Here is a 21,099-nt window from a genome sequence, read left to right on the forward strand (position 1 = left end):
CGGAGGGAGGGGAGGAGCGGCCTCTGAGGGGATCTTTTCTCGCTGGGGAAGCTTCAGCTGCCTGTGGTAAGGTGGTGGGTGCCCTTGGCAAGCGGGGCTCTGCTTCTCCCGGAGGCGTGGAGGGGTCAGAGGGCTTATTCTGCTGCAAAAAATCTGGTTGAGCCGGCGGACAGCTGGAATATAACTTGTATTAGATCTCTGCTGGAAATGCTCTCCTGAGTAGGATAGCAAATGACTTCTGAGTTATGGTGTGTTTGTAAGTCAATTTTAGACATGCACTAGTAATTAATAAATAAGTAGGCTTAAAGGTTAAAAGAAGGTGTCTTAACAAATTTGTGGTGGGAGAAGAAGAGAGTTTTTCCTAGACTCATACATTGAACAGAGTCTGTGGCAAAGCAAGGATAATTATGTCATTGGTATCCCTACAACTGAGTGCAGCAGTGTTCTGTCACTCAGTTTTTACTTTGAGACGTAGAGGAATGAAGTTATCTTTCTAATGTAAAAAGAAAAGCAATATATAAATTTATTTTACAAGTATAAGAAACTTCCAAAAAGGGTGGAAGGGAATAGCATTTCAGATTCTAAATCAATAGTCATGCCATTTCTGTTGCCAGCTACTGAAGGGAAGGCTCTTGCAATGTTCAATTCTTCAATTTGAAGGCCTGCTTCTGGTTATTATTCTGCAGTTTGGGGACTTGCATACGTGTCCTTTTCGTATGCAGCAGTCTCTTGATAGGTTCGTGTTCCGAGAGGTGACTCGTTAGGAGTTGAACTGCCTACACCTAATAAATTAGAGAGTTATCTCCAAAGTTGTGCTTGCAAATGTGGATCGCTGTAGCTGTTTGTTCAGTTAATTGCTATACATTGGTCCTACAGACTATATAGTATCAGTAGAGATTCCCACTGCACAACAACAAAGGGTGGGGGAAGCTTTCTTACAGTGCTATTTCTTAGCCTTCCAGAGACCTTGTGTGTTAGTCATTGCATAGGTTCTAACAGTGATGTAAAAAAGGATCAGGGGAATTACAAGGGAATCACCATTTTTACTCTGGGACTTGAAGTCGTTCATTGTATTTCTACTTTCAAATGAGTTGCCTTTTTCAGTATGTAATGGAATATGTGATGAACTAATTCAGGAAATCCATTCTCCTGTGCTTTCTCCTCTAGAAGAGACTTTACTCACTTAAGGTAGCTCCTAAAGTTGCAACTTCAGCAACTGCAGAACGAGTGAAATTATCTCCAGAGTCGGAGGATCTTGAGGTGAGTATAAACGCTGGTTTTTTTTTTTTTCTTTCTCCTTTTTATTTATCTTTTAAAACTCAGAGCAGAACTGTGACAGTACTTGCAGTGGATGACTAAACCAAATTTTTTCTTCTTAAAATAGATCACAAAATTACCAAATGGCTTAGTTATTGCGTCTCTGGAAAACTTTTCTCCAGCTTCAAGAATCGGTGTGTTTATTAAAGCAGGCAGCAGATATGAAACCGCTGGTAACTTGGGAACTGCTCATTTGCTTCGTCTTGCGTCTAATTTGGTAGGTGTTTATTCTCTTCGTTATTATGTTGACAGTACATGAAATGGTGGAAGGTTTATGATTGCAAAAGAAACGATATGGTAAAATTTAATGTAAGAGATCTTACAAAGCAGGAAAGAATGCGGGAAAGTGATTCTTGGTTACCTGGTTCAAATGCAGGAGAAATGACGTTGCTTCTTGCAAGATAGGCAGTGATATTTATTTAGAATTATGCTCTCTGGTTTTGTCTAAACTATATCTATATATGTATGTATAAAAAAATCTATAATAAGCTATGCACGTAACTCATTTTATTTAAGCTGCAGTAAAAGTTAATTTGGGTGGCCGATACAAATTCAATTTTGTGTGTGTGTGATATTTCTGAATAGTTTTGCTTACTACTGCCATCAAGATCTTTTAAGCTCCTTGTTTTCCCTTCCTCTTTTATGTCTCACTTTAGTTATATAAGATGCTGTGGTGGCAGATACATGCCAGCAGGTTCAAAAAAGAATCAGACAAATTCATTGATAGCAGGTCCTTAAGCAGTTGCTAAAGGAGCAGCTCCTGTAGGTCCTACAGGAATACCATTGAATGGGTTGTGGGATGTTATATTTAACCAGCTTTGTCTGTTGCCACTGTCGGGTATAGAACGTTGAGTTAGATGTCCCATGGGCTTGACCCACTGTGGCCGTTCCCCTTGTTCTTGTTTACCTCAATTGCCACCTGGCTCTAACTGCAGATGTAAACGCAGCCTCTCTCACACACCAGCCAGGCTGTGATGTTTACAGCTGACATGGCTTTGACTGCTGTTGTGTGGGCTCAGCCCCCATCAGTTTCAGGCAGGAAAAAAAAAAAACATCCCAGCTGTTTTATTACCTCCTTCCTGACTGCTGCCCGAAGTTACTTTCCCCAGACAGCTGTCAGTGTTAGTAGTGTGTGTAGGCATTCCTTGCCCTGGTTTTGTCAAGCTTATCTAATTCAAAGAATCCTATTAAATGTTCAAGCAAACCTGGATCATTATAGATGGGCTGGGAAGCAAATATGTGAGGAATTATGGTGGAAAATCAGAGAGGATGACAGAAATGATCAGAAGTAGGGATGCAATAAGCTGGCTCAACTTTTCAAAATGGCTTCTGTATAATTGAATAAACAGAAACTGTTTCAACTTTGCCTGGGTACTGAACATCCTCAGGCAAATCTATTCTTAAAATAGCTCTAATTTTAAGTTGCTTTTTTTTTTTTTTTTTTTTTTTAATAGACTACTAAAGGAGCATCTTCTTTCCGGATTACTCGTGGCATTGAAGCTGTTGGGGGTAGCCTAAGGTTTGTAACCATGTACAAAGATAATTTGCCTTGGTAAAATGCAAACAAACTGTATGACTAAAGGAAACTTAAACCAATAAGCATAACAACATGTAGGCAGATAAACTCAGTGTGGTAACAGTACTTGAATGGTGAACGTTGACAAAGAATGCCTTCTGTACTTCTCATTCTATTAAGGTTCAAGAGTGCACCCATGATTGGTACTTAACAAAATGTAAATATTGTGTACCTGGAAGAAATATAATTTGTCTAGAAAGCCTAATGTTCTTTCTGCCTTTTCAGGCCTCAAGATTAAACTTCCTGAAGTCAGTAGACTTTTTTTTTTTTTTCCCCTCCTCCATCTTTTGTGAATAGATACAACTCATCACACTGCGATTTTGGGAACATTCAGACAGTAGTTGACTTTCGTGATTTGAGAATTTAAAGCCTAGAAAACAAGCCTAAGAGAAATAAAAGAGGGATCTCGCTGTGCCTGCTTTCTTGCAATGTATCTTGAAATCATCCAGTAAGATTGTTTTATATAGAATTTGGTTTAAAGCAGTGTTTTATATAACTTGAGACTCTACCATTTTTGTTCCTGTTAATAACAAATGTGTTGAAGCAAGTGGAAGAGACCAACTATGTTTTCTGCCCAAAGAGAATAACTTCTTAATTGCATTAATACATACATACATTTTTCTTCAAGTTTTGCTTTTCAGCCTTATTTGTTGTTTTATCATGTTGAATTATCATGGCATCTGAAATTCTGATGGTTGACACTTGTATCTTAAGTATTCAAGTAATAACGAGTTTTAGTTTGTTTCTGCTGTGTGTGTATTAGCACCCCTTTAAACAGTCATCTCAAGCAGATTTAAGCTTAACTAGATATTCTAGACAATATCTTGCTGACAGATTCAATCAGTGGGGTATATGTATGAAAATCCAATTCTATGTTCTCTGCTGAAATGCATTTTGTATTTTTTCTCATTTAGTGTCTACTCAACAAGAGAGAAAATGACATACTCTGTTGAATGCCTGCGTGACTATGTGTAGGTATCTAGATACACTGTAAACTGAATTGTTGCATTCTTTACAAACTGCTCTGTAGTAAAGTAGAGACCTATCATTTTACAGGGTAGGAGTAATAGGAGTAATACCTATTTTCATGTCTTTGTAATCAATAAATTACTGTAATATTCAGCTTCTGTATCACGTTACTGAGCATGATACAGAAGATATGGAACTGAAGTCAACTTCTCATACTTTGTACAGCACTGCTAATAACTACTCTCTTAATGTGTTGCTTACAGATTAGTTTGAATAGCTTTCAACTTCAAAAGAAATACGGGCTATGTCTATTGTGTTTAATGCCTGTGTAACTTTTGTTTATCTAGTGATACAGTAATGGAGTACCTTCTTAACGTCACCACAGCACCAGAGTTCAGACCATGGGAAGTAACTGATCTTCAGCCACAATTAAAAGTTGACAAAGCAATCGCATTTCAGAATCCTCAAGTTGGTAAGTGTATTTTCTGATGCACTGCATTGGCTTCATGGGATTCTCTTCAAAATGAAAAACTTCAGAGAAAACAGTTTCCCTTTTGCTCTGTCACATGACCATTTCATTTTTCAGCTTTTCCCCATTGATAGGTATAGTCTTTCTGTTGTTACGGAATTTTTTTAATAAATTCACAGGTTTTTCCAGCCTGTGCATAACAACATTTAGCAGCTTACACCATTCTCCTTGACAGCTTCTGTTTTACCTTTTTAATTTTTTTAGAAGTAGAACAAAGGAATGTGCAAGTCATGACTGTTGTTGACAGTATATTTGCAGAAGCTTGTGTTCTGAAAACAAGATTTAGGTATTACTCATTGATGTGGAAACAGTATTCTACAAAAGCCTTCCTGAGTTTGTATAGTTATTTTGGTATAAAAACAATATGTATTTTTTATTACATGGAAGATGGACTACAGTTTTAGGTTTATAAATTTAGGTTTGTGGGTTTAAAAAGGGGGGGGGGGGGGGGGAAGGCAAACAAAGCCTCAGCCAAACCAAGCCTATTCCCCTGTATCTTGTGTTACTTAACTCCAGTCATCCAAGTTCACCCAGGTAATTCTGCACAATAAACACCATGTGTACTACTCTGTGAAACACACATTCATAACCCATTGAAGGTGACAACACAATGTTGGGCTTTGGAAAATCTCTGGCTTATATTGAAGTGTTACTATTTTTTAAAATCTGAATCAAGAACAATATTTGTTTTTTAAACTTGTATCAACTACAGGTTGGTAATTTAATATTTTCAGCTACTGTAATTCAGAATCAGAACTATGAAGAAAGGACTGTCATCTTTCTCTTGAGAATATATTGAGAATATCAAACAGGAATGAGTAGAATGCTATTGGATGCAAGAAAAAAATAGTGGGAAGGGAATTGAAGATACTAGTATCCTTCAGCTGAACAGGGAGATAGATGAGACATCACACAAAGCTACAAATAGTATTATAAACAGCCTGTTCTTAAGTTCAAGACCAAGGGATGCTTACAGTAAAGATGATGATTCTGAAACTAATTAAAAGGATTTTGGAGTTTGTTGCTCCCTTTCCTCCAAACACTGATTGCGTTTGTAGCTTGCTGTTGAGGCAAAAGTGTTGAGCATATGCAAGTTATTAGATTTTTTTTTTTTTAATAAGTTACGAAAGAATAGAAGCCTTCAGACCAGATTCTTTTGCCCGAGGATTTGGATGAAACTTACATGTGTATTGGATTATTCTAGACCTGCTTTTGCAGATGTTGTTGTCCTTAAAGTGGACCACAGCTCTGTTTCACTGGGGTAGCATTTAGTTCCATTCATAATCTTCATTAAAAGTGGCTCTTAATGTTAATCATCATCAGTGAAACTTTGTTCCTCTTAGGAGTGCTGGAAAACTTGCATGCTGCAGCTTATAAGAATGCTCTGGCAAACCCCTTATATTGTCCAGATTACACAATTGGAAAAATTACTTCTGAGCAGGTAGGATTGTTTGTATTGTGTTATAAATCTGTTTCAGTTTCTTTATCAAGGATAGATGAGAGAGAAAATTAATTCAGTAAATATACAGTCAGTATTTACTATCCTATTAGTCTGGTGTTAAAGTAATTTATTTCCATGCAGCCTTTAGTATTGGGTGCAGAACTCGCATTCGCATTTAGAGAGGTGGTTAATGTCAGTGGCTTCCTGTGGATAGGAACACTGTCAATGAAATGCAAGTGTTTTGTACAAAAGGGTTTTGTAGTTATCACTGGAGAATGCATAAAATGCTAGTCTATAGACAGTTCCTTTTGGAAGCATTGGAGCTTGGTGCATTAAGTAGTATAAGGCTGAACAGTGGATGTTAGAAACACACTTGCCATCTTTATACAAAATACCCTAAAATGTGAATTTATTGTTGCAGCTTCACCATTTTGTACAGAACAATTTCACAAGTGCAAGAATGGCTCTTGTAGGAATAGGTATGTATGTTCTTTAATGGATTCTTTAATGGACACTGCAATTCATAAGGGAGAACTACTTTAGAAGCTTGAGTTCTCTGTAGAACTAAAATGTTACAGTACACTTAAAACACTTTTATGTAACTGCTGTAGCTTTTCAGTGCCATTACATTACTTGGAATAAACTATTGTACTGCAGGTGTAAAGCACTCTGACTTAAAGCAAGTTGCAGAGCACTTCCTAAATATCCGAAGTGGAGCTGGTATTTCTAGTGCAAAGGCTGTCTATCGAGGGGGTAAGTATCTTTCCTGTATCTGTTAAGAATGACTGGTTTTCTGTTTATTATAAATTTGGTATTACTCGAAGTTGCAACTGAAAACTTATAGCTGTACTAAATGCTGTACATGGGAAGTGACAGATCAGAGGCGTCTCCCATCTAAATAAGTAGAGGATTATTCCGCACTGTGGAAAGTTCTGGGATAAAACTGAACCTGTATCTCCAACAGAGCTTTACCTGCAAGATCATTTATTCCCTAAAATGAAGAACAAGCTGGCATATGGTTTCTCTTGGCATTTTTGGGAAGATTCCCTTAAGAATAGATTAAGGACTGTCTAGAAGTGGTGGTAGGCTTTCTTTTTAGGGAGGATCTATTAGAAAGTCATTAAGTTTTTTATAACAGAGAAAGCAATGTTTAGCTCTTTCAGAGTGGTATCTTGTACTAATACCAATAGCTATTCTTCAGTTGGAGTATCGGATCACTCTGTAAACAGATGGGAAAAATGAAGTTTCCAACATTTAATATTTGACTGGAATAACTTTAGTTTCTATAAAACAGGATAAATATTACTATGAACAGAAGGTACACTACTTTTACAGATATTTGTTACATGGAGGCTCACTGAGTTTTATCATCTCATACTGTGCATGGTTTAGGGTCAAGTTCAAATAAGGCGTAGTAAGGTACTTGGTATTGTGCTTGCAAGAAAATTCCTGAATGTAAAGGACTTCTTAAAATGACCTACAGCCTACTACAGCTTCTTGCTGTCTTCCTGAGTGGGTACACAGTAACTTCACAGCCTGGCTTCTCTCTCATGAAACTAAATCCTGTCTAGAAATGTTTCCTTTCCATACCTCTGACCGTACAGTAATTTCTGCTGGAACACTGCATTACCTTTTATTCTGTTGTCGTATTTTTAGGAGAAATCAGAGAACAGAATGGTGATAGCCTTGTCCATGCTGCTATTGTAACAGAAGGAGCCGCTGTTGGAAGTGCAGAAGCAAATGCGTTCAGTGTTCTTCAGCATGTTTTAGGTGCTGGACCCCTTATCAAGAGAGGAAGCAATGTTACCAGCAAACTGTCCCAGGGTATTGCTAAAGCAACTACCCAGCCGTTTGACGTAAGTTCAGAGGGTTACTGTACTCTTTTATATTCTAGGTAAAACATATTATCCTTCGAGAGGTTACCGCCTCCAGCTAGAATCTTAATTAGCTCATTCTTGCACAAGTCACAATATTTCAGAGAAGGCTTTCCAATCTGATCTTTCCTCTGCACAGATGCAGTTTAGCTTCCTGAATTACAGTATTTTAGATCCTAATAGTAATTATTTTGCTATGCTTGATGCTGAGTTGTTCTGCTACACAGTTGATGACCATGTTTGTTTTGCAGGCTTCTGCATTTAATGTTAATTATTCTGATTCTGGGCTCTTCGGGATTTATACCATATCTCAGGCTCCAAATGCTGGGGAGGTGAGTTGCTGATTACTATTTAAATATTAACAACATAACCCTCAAACTAGTATTTTGATTTGAGATAGTGACTGGTTCCTCTAAAAAAAGTCAATTCATTTGGTTTCTTGCATGAGAATGCTGCATGTGCAGTTATGACTTAGCTCTGTAAGCTGGGAATGAGACTTGCTTTCTGGGAAGTACAAAAGCCTAATACAAACTAGAGCTAGTAAAATACCTTGAATTGCTGACTGTAATTGCTGATTTAAATGTGTAAGCCTAAGCATATTGTGAGGAACATGCTGGCTCTTGAAGCTGGCAGAACTGAATACTCTCATGAAAAATGGTGAGACCATAAAAATTAATGTGGTGTTGCAATTTAAATACACACTGTTTTTTGTGTCTCACTTGGGCATTTATTACGGTGTTTTTAGTTTTGTTATAAGGCTGTTCAGAATTGAGTTCGGGCAGACAGTCCTAACAGTGTCAGCTGCTCTCCACCAAATTTTCTAAGATGTCCGATAATAGAAATAACATGTTGAAATTTAATGTGGGAAGAAGTCTTAAATGATTTAATTTTCCTCAGGTCATTAAAGCTGCTTTGAACCAGATAAAGGCAGTTGCTCAGGGCAGTGTCACCGATGATGATGTCACAACAGCAAAGTAAGCGCATGAAGAACTCTCTTGTGTGTTGTAAAGAGAATTTCTTAACATATAGCTACTTGTCAAACACTTACACTATTCTGTCCAGTGAAGCTTATTGTTGTCCTGTAACTGTTTCCATGGGGAACTGTTCACTTTCCTGTGTTAAAACTGAAGTGCTGTCAATACTCTCTTTTTCAAAGCTATGCTGATCTCTGCTAGTGGTATTTCCTAATAAAAACTTGTTAGATATTGTTAATGTTAATGTAAGAAATTAGCAAGTATCAGCAGATGCTGTCATTTTAATCATACTCTGTAGTATTAAGATGTATTTAAATTAGAATCCTAAATTGCATTATTTAAGTAATTCCCTTTACAGTTGCACTGCAGCAATTCTCAAAACAATTATATTAAGCAATCTTCTGCATCTTCAAAGAATAGTAGTAATGAGGGTCTGCAAGTGTAAAGCACTGAATTAATGATGTTACATCCAAGTGCTCGAAATACGTGCCCTTAGGAATATTTGAGATAGGGGAAAATAACTATTAGAGCGAGTAATACCAACAAAGTGTTAGAGTTTCTAATTTATAGAGGGTTGTGCACATTAATTGGTGCTTGATCTCCAAGTAGTGTTAAACTGCACTGAGCCTCTAAAACCGTAGTTGTGCAATACAACAATATAGTACAGATTCACTCAAGTAGCAGAATTAAAGTATTGCCTGTTGCATACATGAAATACAAGACTCCACATAAAGCTTCATTACATAAAACATGATAACCTAAACATGACTGGTTGTACTTGAGTCACTAGTAGCTAAATGGTGAATTCTGGACCTTTATATTTAGCATTATTAATTTTGTGTTATGGGTTTTTTGTTTTGTGGTGGTTTTGTGGAGGTGGGTTTTTTCCTAACAAAGCTGCCTACTATTATGGAGTTACACACAGTGCTGTGGCTTTTTTTTTTTTTTAGCTTCCCTTCTGGAATGACTTAGCATATTTTCTATATTGCTCTTTTCCCTTTAGTGGCCAAAAAAAAAGCCCCAAAAAACAAACTTGGGTTCAGTGATATTTGCAGTCTTGCAATTCATTCAAAAATACCAAGCTACTTAATCATATTTTATTGGAATAAACCATTTACTGCCATTTTGACTTTTAAAAAAGAAATTTTATTTTTATAAGCTAGTCCTATTTTCATATGTAGCAGTGAGACTGTGTGAAACAGAAAAAACAGTATAAACTTGCTGTCTTTTAACAGAACATGGAACTATTGCACAAAGTGCCTAACCATTTACATTCATTGCTGTTTTGTCATGTTTGACAAAATTGCTCTGCATGCATCGGTCCTCCATGAGAAATGAATCTATTTTAAACCTAATTTTTAAACATAATAGATTAGTTTTGTCTAATTCCTGGGGTACCTGCGCTAGTCAGTTCAGACAGAAACAAATTCTGAGCTAGAAATCTTCTGACTGTGTGGGGTGTCTGATCGTTCCAAGGCAGTAGGTGTTCAGGTCCCCTGTCATTTCATGCTTGGGCTATTTGTGGTGCCTCTTTCCTAAGTACAGAACCCTTCCATACGTGTAAAGAAAAACATTGAAAAATGGAGAGGAATCTTGAAAACCTAAAAAGCACTGAAAAGTCATTGCACTTGTGGGGGTGATGGGGAAGATAACAACAGGATTTACATGCTCACTCATCCTTAATGTTTTGTTTGATGGCAGAAATAAGCTGAAAGCCACCTATTTGATGTCAGTGGAGACTGCAGAAGGGTTACTGAATGAAATTGGCTCAGAGTCATTGGTTTCTGGCACACACACATCACCATCTGTTGTTGCTCAAAAAATCGACTCTGTAGCCACTGCTGATGTTGTGAATGTAAGTATGTGTTGGCATCTACAGGTGTTCCGTAATCACTGTGTAAGGAGTTTTTTTATACAAAACTGGTGCTCATTTGTGTGTGTCTGTAAATACGCATGTATACCATCTCTAAAAAAAAAAAAACCAACTAATTTACAAATCCCAGCTGGCTCTCTTTTTATGTCTTTACTTATTTTATTAACAGAAGACCCTTTAAGCCACTGTAAAACTGGTGTAGCTGGGAGAATTCTCATCTAATTCACTTAAACTTACCAAAACTGCCAACTAGTATTCATGGAAAACTTGATACTAGTTCCAGTGCAGGCACTTCTTGTGTCAAGGCTTTTACGATTCTTGAGTCTAGTATATTTGGTGTGCTTAATAAAACAATTGGGCTTTCAATGATAAATTGACATAACTGCATTGCTATCCCAAATTATCTTGTTGCTTATATTGAAGAAACTTTATAGAGAAATTAATCAGAGAAATTCTAAAATAGAAAACTTGTTTTTTTTCACAGTCACCACTAATTTGTGTTGCAGTAGCAACTAGCAATAGATTCAGTAGTAAGAAGAGATCCACTGTATGTTGTGGTGTAATAATTATTGTAGGAATAACCATTTTCAAAGAGTTTATGCCTTTTATATCTGACTATCATTCTGCCATTCCTGGCCAGATTACAAAATAATGAGGAGCTGAATTAGAAGCAAGTAAGTTTAGACAGCAAAAGGAAAATTGTTTTCTTGATGTACTACAGTAGTGTTGGGATTTGTTTGTTTTAGTAACTTGAAGCTGAGGCTATGAGCAGCAATATAAACTCTGTTGTAGCAAATTATATCCATCTTTCTGATCTATTTTTCAGGCTGCAAAGAAGTTTGTCAATGGGAAGAAATCAATGGCAGCTAGTGGGGACTTGGGAAATACTCCTTTTCTTGATGAGTTGTAAAAACAAAACTGGGATGTGGATTCACAATGGACCTGAGCTCTAAATCACCTATGTTCTAAATAAATTACTACTAACTCGTTATTTATGAATTAAGTTCTTTCAGAAAGTTAATCTGGAGTAATTGTGGGCTTGCACTCATCAAATAAAGTGCTGAGTTCATACATTTTGTGTTGAGTTTTTTCCACTGAAAATGGTATCTAATACCGGTAAGTCTGGCTCTGTACACTGAAGGTAAAACTACAGTGAGAAAATAAGGTGACTTCTAGTCGATGTAACAAATAGATATATAAAAAACAATCACTGTGCTGCACACATACTCTAACTGCCACTAGATGTCCATGTATTCTTGTATGTTTAGGAAAAGTTCTTGATAAACTGTCTGCACCATCCTTCTATCAAGTAGATGAAAAAACTTACCTCTAAACAAAGATGAATATATTAGACCTGCAGAGAGCTTGTAACTGCTACTTGTCTGGGACTAGCAGAGGTAGTGTTTCTGAATGTCTTCACAAGAAGCAGTGACAGACCTCTGACAGAAGGGAGGGCATTGCTAAAACAGCTTTATATAGTTAACATAGCATTTCAAATATCTTGGGACATTTAGATTTTATTGAAGTCTAGCCATGTATTAAAAGAAAACAGGATACAACTTCAGAAATCTAGGTTTTGAAGAACTCAAGCTTTGAGCTATTCTGAAACAAAGGCAAATTCTTCCAGATAGGATGTATCTGATACAGAAGAGCAGGAGGAACTGGTCTCATTGTTTTCCATAGCCCAGCATGAAGGAGGTCTAATGCCAGTAGCATCAAACTTAGGATTGCACAATGCATCAACATCATTGTGAAGTAAAGCATCACAACCATTGTCTGTGTCTACTCTAAGTGTCTGGCCTATATCAGATATCTGCCAAATTTTGGATATTGATGGTAACTTATGAGTGAACTCACAACAGTATGACTGGGAAGATTTATACTGAAAAGTTTCCAAGTTGTCATCACCATCGCTACTGGACCCAGTGTTGTCTTCATCCTCAGCATCTTCACTTGTGCTGAAAATACACAGCATGGTATTATTTTAACATGCAATAATTCCCATAGCCACTTAGTTAACTAATCACAGAGTCTTAAGTTTTTTGCTAATACTCGTTCTAAAGACAAGTTCATCAGTTCTGAAGCTTCTCTGATATCAAACTAATTATCCATTACAGTTTCCTTTGGACTCAAAAGCAATGACTAAGTTGTAATTTGGTCAACAGGAAGGCAAGCTTTCCTTTTTCTGCTCCTTCAGAATTGCAAATGATTTATTTAAACATCAGCTTAGACGTTTAAACTCTTGGAAAGCCCCTTGCTGCATGAGCTTCCTTTCTGCTGTTCCAGCCTAATTATCTTCTTTTAATACTTCTGTTCCTTCCCCTACCTCTGAGGTTTCTTTTCTATTAAAACTTTGTGCCTCAGGAAAACTTGTAACTGCCTTGTATCTTAGCTAGATTAATTATACTTCTTATATGAGCCACCTTTAGGATTGAGAGCAATGTGTTTTTAAAAGCATCTATATGCAGTGGCTCTCACAAGAAGAGTTTATTTTTCCTGAAGTTTAATTTTAAAAGTCATAATCATTAACCACTGTCAGTAGTTAGACTGATTAAGAAACAGATAAGCTTTTTACATGGTTGTAACAAGACCTTCATCTTGGTACCGTCAGCTACTTGTAATTGTCCAGAACCTCGGCTATTACAAATCCACACAGCCTCTTGGACTTCAGTGGCATTATTGCCAGCCAGACATTCTATGCTCACTGTGGAGGCAGGAAGGGCGTGTCTAAAATTAATGTTTGTCCTGATGCTGTGTCTAAAATTAATGTTTGTCCTGATGCTGTCTTCACCATAACTAGAAAAGTACACTTTTGGTATTTATTCATTTCAAATCACAGCTTTCTATTTCAGAAAAATGAATGAAAGTAAATCTTTAGACTAACATTTTATCCTAAAAGGAAAGAGCTATTAAACTGTTTCTTGCTAGACTAATAAGCAAGATGTGAAATTCTAGTTCTGTACAATACTTATTTCTTACTCTGCTGTCATCACAGGAAGCTTTACTTCAGGAATTAATTCAACTGCACTTTGCCAGTGCTGAGGTACTTCAACGAAATCTCTGTAAACTCTGATTTGTAGAGTAGTTCCTATAGGAATATTGCGCAGGAGTTGCTCAAGCTCTCGCAGAGTCCATCCTAAAACGTTAGCATGTCCAATTTTTATTAGAACATCACCTGCCAAGGAAGAAAATTGACAGCAATCAGTTTAATAGACTTTTTCATGGTTTTAATGTTCGTATTACAAAATCCATAGTCTTAACCACTATACTTTCACATTTTTACGTAAAAGCATGTGTTTAGCAGCTCTTCAAGCCAACTGGATGCAGGTTTTTCACCTTTTTTAATGAAAGTTTTTTAAGCTTTTTTAAGAACTATCCTTTTCAGAACACTAAGGAAAGCTGCAGTTCACTTATTTTGGGATTTTTCTAAGTGAACACACTAAACTTTAGATTGACTATTCAGTGCTACCTTCCATTTCTGTGGGTTTTTTACGGAAGATAAAGGTACAATGGTGCATGCTCTGATCAGGACCACTACCTTGGGACCACAGCAAGGTTGAGCTGAGGTTATAGAGCTGCACAGTTCTACTGGCATCTTTCCACTGCTTCCCTATACCTTTTCACAGCACAATATCCTTTCTATACATATCTGCTGCCTACCCTCGTACGTCACCTTGTTGTTTGTCTGTCAGTACGGAGCCAAGCATACCCTTTCCTCCACGGTGGCTAAGTTTACCTAGGTGGATGTCGGAGAATCTGTGTAACAGCCATGTCACCTTTGTCTCGGCCCCGGAGGATTCCGGGGTTTGACTCTCCTCGGCAGCTGGTGTCTGTCCCTCCGCTCTCAGAACAACCAACGAGCCGTCACACTGCAGGACACTGTCAGGCGAGGCCGGAGAAAAAGCAGGAGATGCCTGCCAAGAGCTGGTGCAGAATCTAACTGAAGAGTGCCAGCAGAAAGCAGTGGTGGTATTTTGTTTGTGTCGAGGGATAAGCTGCAAGTAATGTTCTTATTACCTGCTGCAGTGGAAAGCTCTGAGCTGCAGTTTTGCAAAAAGCAATACTGCATCCAAGAACAACAGAGTACAGAAGCCCCGGCACCTATATATACCACGGGGTACAACAAGATGGACTTCGAGGGGTGGAGGGGAGCTGCAATTACTGGGTAAGCCTGTAATTTTGGAGACTGCAAAAGGCAAACAGCATCAATCTGCAGCAGACTACAGCTCTGTCAGCAGCCTGGCAGAAACAGTTGCACAGAGGAGCAGTATCGGTAAACAATATGTACTGAACTGCAACAGAACAGCATAGGGGATTTAAACAAGCAGTACAGCTGTCTGCTGCCATATTAGGCAGAGCAAGAAGCCTCTCTCCATCTGCTCTATTTTCTCCTTAACCCTTTTGGGTTAAAAATTTACAGGCTTCAAACAACTATTTTTTCATTCACTTTTTCCACTAACTACTGCTACTCCATCATCATCACACCCTCTCTCCACTCTAGCTTATCACAAGATACTGGTTCTACTGGGGTGCAAGCAAGAAACTCTAGAACAAGCATCAGGATAGCAGATATCAAAAAAGCAACGGAAAACATTTTACCAACAGTTTTATGTAAGTTCTTAGCTTCAAACAGAAAATTAAATCACCCAAATTAGGTGTTCCAAAATGCATAGACATAAATGTACCTATGCTTTGGCTTTTAATAGATTCTTTCCGAATTCTGTTTTTTCTGCCCATACTGTTCTGATAACACTGTTGTGGGGAGTCAAAGCCATCTCTAAACTGCAGACGTAGGTAATTTTGCTCCTCTGCTCCAGCATCTCAAGTCTGAACCACACCAGCTTTTCAGTTCACCTGTCAGTTTTGTGATTGATACCATTCAGTGGCCACTGAAAATTTATGTGGAGATAACCTCTTGCACTATGAAGATATTTTGAGGAAACGCACACACCAAGCAGCTCTGTTTCTTCTTGCTTGCATGGAGAGCAATGCATACGTACATAGGAGTTTGGTGAGTTTAACTGTAGGATTTTAAGACATTAGTGCCTCCCACTACCTCTGTTAATTTCTGCCTCCTCCCTGCTACAGTCGGTAGAGTGGCAGCAGCTCTTTCCAGCTATAAGCAGTAATAAAATTGTTCTTTTAGGTTCCAGTTTGAAATTGTACAGATAATACTCATCTTACTTAACTAAAAGGTAAGTCCATAAAGATAAAACCTAATTCACTGCAAGAAAAACTCCTAAGCAATGCATTTGTGCATCGTATTTTTCTCAGGCCCCATGCTCTGGACATTGGTATTAGTGCCAAAATAAGCATGCTGCCTGTGGTGTCATTAAGAGATGTAGCTTCTAGAAAATACTATCTTTTCTACAAAATTTTACAGCTTTGGTCTTAAATGCAAAGTTTTTGTAAGCTTGCTCTAAACATCAATTGAGCAAATTCAGCCATTTGCTTTTTTTGTGTGTGTGTAATGTGCTGAATTAGATCCAGGTGCTCCATGAAGCACGCTCAGATTGTTTCTTTTGGCTCCAAAAACTAAAATCAGCTACAAAGGGACAATGTTTGTTACCAGTCCTCAACCCCCTTTAAACTGTTCAATACTCGCTGCAGTAAATCAAACACATCGTATGCCATAAATTTGACTCCTTATTCTTGTAGCCTTTATTGAAAATGCTTTTGGAGGTTGCCTCTTTCAAATTGTTGCAAATAGAACTACTTAGTTTCAGTGATTAGTATTCTGTATTTTTTACATTATAGATGTAAAAAAACTCAACCACAAACCCACAACCACATCAGTATCATATATATGCTTTTGTTACCATAGAGGTTTTTTTAGGGAATAGATGAAAGCTATCAGCTCCTAAGATTATAATAATTTTTTTAAAAGTACTTAGTTCAAATCAAATCCATTTCTATTTTTATGCTCAGAATTTTTTCACTGACTTTTATATTCGGATCAAAAGTGCAAAGCCTTTTCTAAAGAGAGGTTAAGAACTCCACTAGATGGTTCTTATTTCAGCAAACAAGTATATCTTTTCTCCTAGTGCTTGGAATTCTAATTCTCTCTGAAAGGCGCGAGAAGAAAGGACTTCCCAAACTATAAAGGCAATGCTGGGAAAATTGTTCTAATTTAAAGGTATGCATTTTCACTATACAGCCAGTACATTTCTAAATTACTTCATTACACTCAAGTCTTAGCTTCATAGATTTCTACACTAGAGACAATTTAATATTTGGTAATAACATTGCACACTATCGTCCCCAAACTGTAGTTCATGAGTCTAATATAATTGGTCTAGGGACTCATGTGAAGCAGTCAAATTTACAGAGCTTTCAATTACAAGCTTAATATAGCTGTCTGATGTTCCACAAGAAACCTTAATAACTAGTAATAGTCTGTTAGTACTGATATGGCACATTTCAGGTTTAAAGCATTTAGCAAATGAACACCTGCATGGGTTGTTAGAGCACAGATATTAGTCCATTGCCACTTTGTAAATGTTCTGTATAATAAAGAGAAATAAAAAGCAAACAATGAGACAAATTCATTTCAAGCCTTTGCGAAGTTTTGTGTTATTTGTAGAGTGAAATTCCTTGCACAACAATGCACTGAACAAAGAATATTATTCAAGTTTAGTTGCTGTATAAAGGTAATAGTCAACCTATTTTTGGACAAACCTGCTGATGAATAGGAAATCTGTTTTTGCTGGAGAACGATATATCGACTTAAATCTTCATCTGATTATGAAAGTCACCCATATCAGCTATTTTAAGATCACAGGTATTTCGTTACAATGGAATGCTGCTGGCACTGAGCTTTATACAGTTTGTGCTAGTTTCTTTCCTTTGTAATTTTAAATTGAGTTTCTTTTGATCTGTGTAAGTGTAAATAAATCAGAGACAGGCTCAAAGCACAAACGCAGAACAAGAATATTTTCAATGCTATTCAGTTTGAATATCACTGTTTTGTTTCTTTTTACCTGGTTTTAGCTTTCCATCGTTAGCTGCAGAGCTTTTCTCAACAAGGCTTGTTATCTGGAGATATGGCCCATTCTGTATGATGATGAGACCCAGTCCTTGTTCACTCATCCTAATATTTGCCTTTAATGCTGCAATCAGTGTGTGCTGAGAGACATTTTCCAGTGCTGGCAACTGCCCTTCAAAAAGTGACAGAAAAATTTTACTAGTTTAAAAGTCTGATATCATTCTTCAATAAAATGTTTAAGGAGTCATTTGAGCAGGTGCTGTACCCATTCTTAATTGTCCAAACAGCTAAGTCCTTCATCCTTAATTGCTTCTCTAGATAGGCATTGCTTGCTCCGTTGCTGCCAAAAAGCCGTAATAACAATACTTATAAAAAGTTAGTGTACTCCATAAACTACCTTAATGCAATAAATATACTTAAAGTAGACTAATGTATTAAAAAGACACCCATTTCACCAAAAGAAAAAGCAATACTGCTGTTACTTAAGCATTCATTACAAATGGCAATATATTCAGGGAAGGTAGAGAACAGGGTACTGAATAACAGAACAGAGTTGTTGTCAGCTATTAAGAACTTCAATAAAAGATTGAATTCCTATAAAAAATTTATTTTTCAAATCAATGTTTATAGAGGAGATTAATTTCTAAATTTACAGCAGATTGGTTCCACACCCTACTGCTGACATGAGGGAAGGGTCTGTACTTGCTGTATTTAGCACTCACAGAAATAAAATACTCTTGAGCATCCACTATCCATTAAAATGCATACTACAAGTAATACAATATAAATGACATTATCCCAGTGTCTCTACCAAGAAATGTAATAGGGTAATAAACTAAATCCTTCATCTCTCAAGACTGTTCTCTTCATCAAGAGTCAGGAAAAATTAAGACTGTCACACGAGTGCTTTAGACTGCTATAACAAATTGTATTCTGTTAAAAATTACTTTTTAAGTAAGTGCTCTGTTTTAAGATGGAATCTCTAAATGTAACTTCTGACAGTAGGGTACGAATAACTTTAACTGCTTGGGAAGTCTGTCTCCAACAGACTGAAACCACTTAATGAAAATTCCCACCACTTTACCCCTCTTCTGTAAAATACAGAAACTTGGTCATCTTTCCAATGGCTTCAGTAAAGCTTTGGATCAGGCTCTAAATGGCAGCACAGACTGTCTATAAAAGATTTAGGATTGAAAATATAGCAATGTGAACATTTGATTTGTCAGTTTGGCTGCTGAAAGAAAACAGAGAGAAGGAAACAGGAACAGTTTGAATTTTTTTTTTTCTTACCAATGAAAAATGCAGGGGTTTTGTAGAATACTACATTTGATTTGGATGGAATACTTAATTTTCATGGCCATGCAAGAAAAGCAAAGGAAGACCCACCCTGGAACACACTTTCATCTGTTGATAATTCTGAGAGGTCAGATTTCTGATCCACTACTCCTTCTCACCTATAATAATATAATGTATATAAAATATATATTTATATATAATATACATTTTATATAGATATAAAATGCACTACTGTTCAGGAATCTATAGAAAGTGGAACAGGATCAGTAGAAGTGATTGAAACCTTTCCTACGGTGTTCTTGGTCACCTTTCAAGAAATGTGTGTTTCAATCTTTTGCAGCCAGAAGGGGGAATTGAATCCTAGTTTCCTACTTCCAGAATGAGTACTTAACTCCCAGGCCAATAAATGCAAACAGTTGATATAATGAAGTAAGGCTACTTTATATTATTTTCTAGCCAAAATTATTCAGCAAATTCCATTAAAATTCATGAGCAATTGTAGGTCACAAAATGATCAGCACTGAAACAACAAACAAAAAATGCTAATAACAAATCTGGCTAACTTTAATTGGAAGCCAGAATACTGATTTTAAGCTGCTTCTTATTGCATGAAGATATCTTGCTGGACATGAGAGATTTAAAACCATGAAAGCTGTGACTAATCCAAAGCCTACAATTTTTACAATATTTAAAACGAATGCCAAGGTTTGCACTTTTAGATGAGACTTTTGGTTTTTTACTATACCTGATATCAGCTTATGTAGTCTCCAGGAAAGGGGAAATTTCTCTTTGTTCTGTGCTACAGAACGTTTAGACACTCGACAGAATTTACATTACAGTTTCCCTAACACTCTCCTGATTTTCTCCAAGGTCACTCTCAAATTCTGCATTTTCTGGAAGCAGCAGCATAGGATCTCATGCAATCCTCTGCTGCTGAAGAACCTTCCTCTTGTCATCTGCCTACAATTCCATTCCAAATACCCAACTTCAGGAACAGGACTGCCTCTTGATGCATAGAAAATCTTGCGCACTAGGGCCTCCGTGAAGAAAATAAACTGTCTGGTAGCACAAGGACTTAAAAAGGTTGAGATACTGAAATACAGGACTGGAAGAGTAGCACTGGGGCAGCAGTGAGGAGATAGAAATGAACAGAGGAAGAAATGACCCAGAGAGATGGCAACTTACTCTTAGTTTCATCCCCAGCCGCTGGTGAAGACTGTGTACGTTCCATCGAGTCTAGAGGAAGAGCTTTTTCTATGGAGCCAAAACCCCTGGGCAGGCGTGTTCTAGGTGAGCCTCCTGGAAATGTGCTACTGCTCCATGATGGCCGTGGAGGAAGAGTCTACCAGCAGGTGAGGAGGTGACCTCAACCCCCAACAACTGCCCGGAATGCTGGGGCAGGTGGGTTCTGGGCCCCCGCCCCAGCAACCCAGCATGGGGAAGTCTGGCGTTGGGCAGAGGATGTGTCTGTATCCAGTCTGGAGCAGCAATTCGATTTAAGCTGCCTCGTCCATCAGTATCGCAGCTCTGAGGCCCCAAAACCTCCTGGAGAACCTATAGCTGGCAGTGTCCTCCCACATGGCATCCATAGGCAGGTACTCATCTCCGAATACACCTGAGAAAGATTAAACAAGTGACCACACAGCCTGCAGGGTTGAAGGCTGGGTTCTGTCACTATTTCTGGCTTCATATTTGCCTGCATTTCAAAAGCCAACGAAAACCATTTCTTCCCCTTGTGTACCCTCTCCACCCCTCCTTCTTTTATTCCTTTTGCCATGAAGCTCAGTTATTTAGAGGCAAACTCATTTTGAGGCAGACTGTTACATAACGCTTGTATTAAAAGCTATTTAAATACCACTTAAAGCCAGTTTATAGGATAGTTGCAGATGATTCTTGGAAATAACTTCTTTTCAAGGCTGCTGGATTCCCATTGTTAGTGCAATATAATTTAAAAATCTTTTAAATAAAAAAATCAATTGTCCCGTCTTCCACGCACCAATTGTTCCCTGTTTAAAGGGAATAATTTCAGCTGTTTTTCATCAAAAGTCTTACTATTTTCTCCACCCTTAAGAAAATCTGTCAAGAATAGGCGATTTCAAAAGAACCTAAGTACAGCTCTTGTCCTCCAAATAATAAGGCCTACTGATTGCTGTTGAACACTTTAAGATTACTTTACTAATATCTCCATTTTGTTTGTATAGTCTCCCAACTACATAAAAGACTTACATAAAAATAAACAGCACAGTTGCGGGCTTGGCTTCCCGA

The 21,099-nt window shown here is 37.5% G+C and overlaps 2 protein-coding genes across 2 annotated transcripts; one reads left to right on the plus strand and one right to left on the minus strand.

The window, feature by feature from the left end:
* Positions 1-1,167: 1,167 nt before the first annotated feature.
* On the plus strand, positions 1,168-11,626 carry LOC104616862 (cytochrome b-c1 complex subunit 2, mitochondrial; the record flags this gene model as incomplete). The annotated part of the gene is made up of 13 exons (XM_010282014.1): positions 1,168-1,260; positions 1,385-1,534; positions 2,772-2,836; positions 3,808-3,864; positions 4,210-4,334; positions 5,735-5,832; positions 6,254-6,311; positions 6,490-6,585; positions 7,489-7,688; positions 7,958-8,038; positions 8,604-8,680; positions 10,382-10,535; positions 11,380-11,626. Coding segments are annotated over 13 exons (1,338 nt in total), but the record flags the coding sequence as incomplete, so codon positions are not given.
* Positions 11,627-12,150: 524 nt separating this feature from the next.
* PDZD9 (PDZ domain containing 9) lies at positions 12,151-20,065 on the minus strand. The gene is given in 4 exon segments (XM_010282015.1): positions 12,151-12,492; positions 13,517-13,728; positions 17,534-17,710; positions 20,020-20,065. Coding segments are annotated over 4 exon segments (777 nt in total).
* Between the last annotated feature and the right edge of the window lie 1,034 nt (positions 20,066-21,099).

This window comes from Phaethon lepturus, unplaced genomic scaffold (genome assembly GCF_000687285.1).
Source record: "Phaethon lepturus isolate BGI_N335 unplaced genomic scaffold, ASM68728v1 scaffold29302, whole genome shotgun sequence".
Classification (NCBI taxonomy): Eukaryota; Metazoa; Chordata; class Aves; order Phaethontiformes; family Phaethontidae; genus Phaethon; species Phaethon lepturus.